The sequence below is a fragment of the Gasterosteus aculeatus genome, chromosome 12 (genome assembly GCF_964276395.1).
Source record: "Gasterosteus aculeatus chromosome 12, fGasAcu3.hap1.1, whole genome shotgun sequence".
In the NCBI taxonomy this organism is placed as follows: domain Eukaryota; kingdom Metazoa; phylum Chordata; class Actinopteri; order Perciformes; family Gasterosteidae; genus Gasterosteus; species Gasterosteus aculeatus.
The window spans coordinates 4,165,797-4,171,796 of record NC_135700.1 but is presented as its reverse complement, the minus strand read 5'-3'; the positions used below and the strand labels follow the sequence as shown (position 1 = coordinate 4,171,796).

The following is a 6,000-nucleotide window of genomic DNA, read 5'->3' as shown; positions in this document are numbered from 1 at the left end:
TTTTGCAGGTCTTTATTATTTAAAACAAAAAAGAACGCAAATGGGCACGTGCCTCCTTTCCTTTTCTTCGCTTCATTCTACTGCGAAACAAAAACCTGCTCCTCTCGTTTTAAAAATCACCGCTCACGGTGCTCTTAAAGTGGAGATTTACGAGTGGAACCTGAAGGCAGCAGCAGGCCCGCGGCTGCCAGGAGGAGAATCTCTCTCTATCTGCGCGTGGTAAATGATGCTGCGCGCTGATTGGCTGCCGGCCGCTCGCTTGCGCTCCATCCTGCGGGCCGACTCCACTCCGAGCCGGGACAGGGCGCTCAGTCCGCGCGCTCCTCCCGGTGATCCCCGACACCGCGACTCGCCGCTCCTCCTCACAGACAAACACACACACACACACACACACACACGCGCGCACACACTCATGAGTGCGCTCTGCGTCCGTGCGCACCACCGGCTGCTGCGACCTGCCTACTTCACCTGAACGAGCAAAGCGCAGCGGGGACAGAAGCACTAAACAATGCGTGCACATTGCATTATGCGATACCGCAGATTATTACTACTTTTGCGCTCTCCCATGAGGTAACGGCGGAGGTGGAAGATTGCATGCCATCACCATGGATTGCCTTTTTCTTCTGATCTGGACTTTACCCATCCCGCTGGTCGGCTGCAGCTCAGTCAAGCTCCTGTCCACCCTGTTGTCCTGGAACATTGTCAAGGCATGTGGCGAACGCATACACTCTTAAAATCCAGCAAACGCACCGATCTGGGCCGGGACCAAAACAAACAAACACGTGTCTCTTTCCGCTGCGGCGCATGCACCGCCGTGCTCTCCGGCTGTAGGAGAACAGTTGGACAAGCGATTGTCATCCTAAATCAAACCTGGGTGCAACTCGTGTTTCGACAGAGGAGCTCCATCCATCATCCTGTTGGCTCCCACTTCTTACAGTGCGTGTAACCTGTTGCTGCCCGTCCCTTGATAGAATTTCTTTTTCTCATTATTGTCTTTGCAGACGCTGCACGTTTACTGCGCGCACACAGTCACGGCCGGCTATTCCTCCAGCGACAGACACGGATTAAATCACGGTGAGTGCTCGTCTTTTGACATCTGTGCAGGTTTCTTCCAGCTGGCATTGTTCCACGTTTGGTAAAGCGAATTTGGCTGAGTTATTGGACCAGTGGTTCCATAAGATGTTCTTGATTGAAGCTATTAGGTAGAGTTCCATTGTTAATTGGGGGTCCTTGTTAGGAAGAAATGTTAGGGGACCCCCCCCCCCCTGTTTGATCTGAGCGCTTCATTGTCTGTGGAGGACCAACCTCTGAGTGCAGGGATTTCCCGTCAGCGGAAAGAAACTCGGAAGTGAAGATGCTCCATTGGAGGGTTTATTCGAAGAACATGCAGACACTCAGACCTTTAAACCTGAGAGAGGGAATACTTCAAAAACCTTTGTCTTTTTAGTGGATTTCTGATGTGGAATCTCCCACTGCTCTACTGTGTTGAGGTGGTTAGTAAACATGATTGCATTTAAGTAACACCATGACAACCACATGCAACCACAGCTTCTGTCTTTTAAGTATTGACCCATATCTGACATACGTGGAAGTATGATTGTTGGAGCCGTGGCTTCTGTTAAAAAGTAATCTGCATCCCATATGAGGGGCTCTCCTCTGAGCAACAGCTGAGCGCAGCACCTTCCCCTCCCAACAAACGCCTTCCAACTGGGCGATGCACGCTGTGTGTGTTTCTGGTTGCACTTCTGGTTTGAATTTCAAGTCATTTTTTTCAGCGATCTAAAACATTAACAGTAAGTAACTCGCAGCGAGGTTGCTGTGATGTGTTGCTTTAGAGTTTTTACTCTTGGCATGGTGTCAATGGCTTAGTTAACAACTAGCTGGAACTGAAAAGAGATAAAGCCAATGAGCCGCTGAGGAGGAATGATTCGAGTGCTCGATGTCATCTCTCTCATGTGACCATCCCCCCCCCGTTGGTCTGCAGACTACGTGTTTGTGACCCCCGTGGAGGTGGACTCTGAGGGGGGATACCTGACCCATGATGTGACCAGGAGAAGCTCTCGCAGCAGGAGGTCACTGTCTTCTTCTCTGCACTACCGTCTCTCGGCCTTCGGGCAGGACATGCATCTGGACCTGGTTCCGTCCCCTGTGGTGGGCCCGGGGTTCACCGTGCAGACGGTCGGCTTGGATGGCATCGCCACGGTGATGGATGATGTTGGGTTTCACGACTGCCTGTATCAGGGATTTATACGGAACGCCTCGGCCTCCTCTGCAGCCATTTCGACGTGCTCTGGACTGGTAAGTGTCTGAATGTGACTTCTTGGGTCTTGATGACCTTTGTTTTTTGAAAAATAACTTTGTTGCATTACTTTTATCACATAGCTTGTACATTTCCTGAAGTGGATTACGTGCTTCTACATGGTTTGAGAGCGTATCGCCTCTTACAAGGGTGAAACATTACCAAACTAAATGATTTCAAACATGTCAATGAGGATGTTTTTCATTTGCTGACAACTTTATTGGCCTTTTCTGTGGGAAATAATAGTTTCTCATCCAACATTGCTTGTGATCCGTTCCTTTATGTCCTGTAATGACTGATGGTTTTGCTTGGTTCTATGGGTGAACTTTAGCATGACATCATTAACCATGAGTGTACGCATCAGTTTTTCCAGCTTTGTGAGGCACCTTTTTGAACATTGGGAGGCTGGGGGGAAAAAATGCGAAAGGAGAGACACAATACACTGCTGACAGGACATCATATAAAAAGAGTCAATGATTCAATAGAGCTGTTTATCGCGGCGCCAAAATGCACCCAACGTATTGATCAGGACATTCTGAGAAGACAAGCGGAGATTGAAGTAATTCTTCCAGGAGCCAATTTAATTAGTTTGTTTCCGACAATGTGTCAATGGAATGAACAGTCCAGTTGGGTTTAGCTTAGCAAATGTCTGATAGGGTGACTCCTCTATGATGATTTACTCCCTCAGTAATCATTGTAGACAAGAGTTTATGGTCTAGATCTATAGTTTAATGTCTTCTTCAGAATAATTTATTAAATTATAGTCCATTTAGACTCAAATATCCTACGAAGCAGGGTCTACTTTAGGGTGGGCTTCCCTGTCAGTGAGGTCGCAGTCTTGACCTGGGAGTCTTTTTGTCTTAGAACTTTTCTCCATTGACAGTATGTTATCGGTTCATGTAAGTTGATTGTGACGTTTTGGATCCTAAAAATATCTTTTAGAGCATTTGGATGGACTCGCTCCTCTGTTGTGGCCTTTCGGACCAAAAACTGTGATGGTCACTAAAGATATGACGGACTTAAGGCTTTGAAACCAATGGATGATGTCCAAGGGGCTACGGCCTCCTCTTACACACGGTCTATGGTTACACCATCTGAATGGCATTTGCTCTACGTCACTGGCTATGATAACACCTGAACTGTATATATATTTTTTAATTTCAACATAGCCAGGTCAGAGTTACTCTTCTCTTCTGCCTCTGATCGTTATACTAACAAAGCTCAAGACGTTGAGACTCCAGATCCGTACTCTGATATCGGCCATCTCTTAAGACTAAAAACAAGAATGAATCCCTAAGTTCTTACTGACTTGACTTCATTTCTCAGTATTACATAATATCAGTGACACCTTAATTGGAATTTGGTTATGAACTTTTCATTGATTATTTCAAACTCCTCAGGGACTCGCAGGACTTTCACATTCCTCGACAGGTCCCCCACCAGCCTGGACCAGCTGGACACACTACAGCTACTTATTAAAAGCCGTACTTCTGGTTATCACCCAGGCTTCCATGCCTCCTCTTGCCTCCTCCAGCTCGGCTCTGCTCATTTATCGCTTGCAGTGCCTCTACATCTCTTCTTGTTGCAGCAATTAAAGCCAGGGTGAAGTTTGAGCCGCCTCGCCGGCTCTGCTAATCTCCACATTGTTCCTTTCATTAGGCGAGCTCTCACTCACAATAAAAGACAGCTGACCCTTCATCTTGAAACGCGATTGGGTCACGATTGCACTTGAATGGTCAGAGAGAAAACATGTCTGTTTTTCACTCCACATTTTGCCTACTATTTCTTCCTATTCCCAAATCCGACCCTGAGGCCGCTGTTGGTCGGATGTTCACTGCTGTTGAATCGCTGGCAGGAAAAGGAAAGACTTTTCTGGGCCTCTGTGTTTATGATTTTGGACTGCTGTGAGGCTTAGAACACCGGAAGCAGTTGACCCTTGCTCAGCCTCTACCCTGCAAAAGTACAAATGAGGAAAGAGCCATCCAAGCCCACCTGAGGCAGTGGTGGGCTCAAAGAGATTAGGGTGGGATTAAAAACAATGATTAAGGGGAACAAGTCAGAAAAAGAGAAGAAGAAGAAGAAGACGAGGAAATCCAGGAAAAGACCAGAGAGAGAATAGCAAAGAGGGTGGAATACTGAATGAGCGGGCTGGCCTGGAAGCACACGGCTACAGACAGAATGTGTTGTGCAAAATGAATGTGAGTTTTTGTGTGGGTGGGAAGCTCCCAGGAAGGCTGGATGGTCTCTTAATAGAGACCTGGAGAGATGTACTTTTTATATCAAAGGGCTTCGGAGGAGGAATAGGGTGAGAGAGCTTCGGAGAAGAAAAAAAAAAGCCTCCCTCTTACCTCATTTTCTTGTCTCCTTTCAACAAAGCAGAGGTAAGGAGCAGAAAGGGGAAAGGAACGTGAAATACAAGTATTTGGACATGACCCCTCTCACTAATAGCTGCAGCTATTCCACCAGGTCGCTCCCTGGCCCGGGGCAAGCAGATGGAAGGGATTCAGCCATTTAAATGAAGACCAGGGCGACATGGTATTAAGAGCGGGGCCGGAAGGATGAATGAGCTGAGAGGGATTTTCTGCTGTAAATCCTCATTAATTGAACATGGTGTTATGTTCTTCTTTTTGATTACTCCCTCTGTGTTTTTAGGGCAAACGAAGTTGTTTGGCCTCTCCAGCGTGGACGAGATGTTTCACATGTAATGCGCTCTGATTCGTGAGAGGAATGGGGGGACGACGGGGAGTCCTCTTTCTTTCTTCTGTTGAGGGTCTCTTTGCCCGTTGACCCCAATCCTCTCTACTCGTGGATGTGGGGAGGAGGGTGGTGGTGGGTGTCAACCTGGACTCCCTCAGGTTCTTTGTATGTAGTGAGGGTTCAGAGCTGCTTACCACTGGTGTGAATGCGGAGGGGAGAGGAGATTTACTGCTCCCCTCTGTCCTCCAAGCCCCTTCTCAGGATAGGATTCCTCTCCCTGGGGTGACGAGGGCAGCGCTGAGACCTGTGCTGCTGGGCCCGTGAGAAAAACAGTCACTCCACAGAGCAAGAGAATCAGAAGGTTGACACCTATTTGCAGATTGCAACTGAACAATAAAGTGCAGAAGAGAGACACTAGGCAACATTTGTTTTTAAATTTTGCTTGATTCTTGATCAGTACTATAAAATAAGTCATAGCGATAAGTATTAGATACGACAGAGAACAGTCCTACAATAGAAGATCTGATGGGTGAAGTTAGAACAAGCAAGACTTTGAGGGAAATATTAGAAATACCTCCATCAGTAGATGCCAGCATCTTAATTTGAGATTTTTATTTTGATGTCCGTTAGCTATAGAGCTACATCTGATACATTGTAATTTGCAAGTTTTGTATAGGATAAGATGCAACATATTCGGAAGTTGCTTATCACTGCTATAAGTAATCTCTGGTCATCAATCACATGACGGCACGTCTTCATGACTGAAACGTTTGTTGGATACACACCACGTTGTGGCCGAGCCGACCATGACCATTACTGTGACCTTTCCCAAGCCCCTTCCGGCAGGTCAAAGACAGTTTAGTCTGTATGGAAACGGACCAATGGGTGCAATGCATGGGATCAGTTTCACTCGGGTTGATACCAAAGGCGCGACAGAAATCACATTGCCTGACTGAACGTGCGCTTTTGGAGAGTCTCAGTTCCTTGCCCTGCTCAGTTTCCTC

General features: G+C 47.1%; 1 protein-coding gene across 2 annotated transcripts in view; it reads left to right on the top strand.

Annotated features, from left to right (window-relative positions):
- Positions 1 to 244: 244 nt before the first annotated feature.
- Positions 245 to 6,000, top strand: part of adamts18 (ADAM metallopeptidase with thrombospondin type 1 motif, 18) — a 46,702-nt gene continuing 40,946 nt past the window's right edge. Inside the window, exons 1-3 of one of the 2 annotated variants that reach the window (XM_040167666.2) lie at positions 245 to 707; positions 1,002 to 1,074; positions 1,985 to 2,298. In XM_040167666.2, the coding sequence (XP_040023600.2) occupies positions 606 to 707; positions 1,002 to 1,074; positions 1,985 to 2,298 (489 nt within the window). In that variant the 5' untranslated portion in view covers positions 245 to 605. The remainder of the gene's footprint in view (positions 708 to 1,001; positions 1,075 to 1,984; positions 2,299 to 6,000) is intronic. The other variant, XM_078085274.1, reaches the window with a different exon arrangement.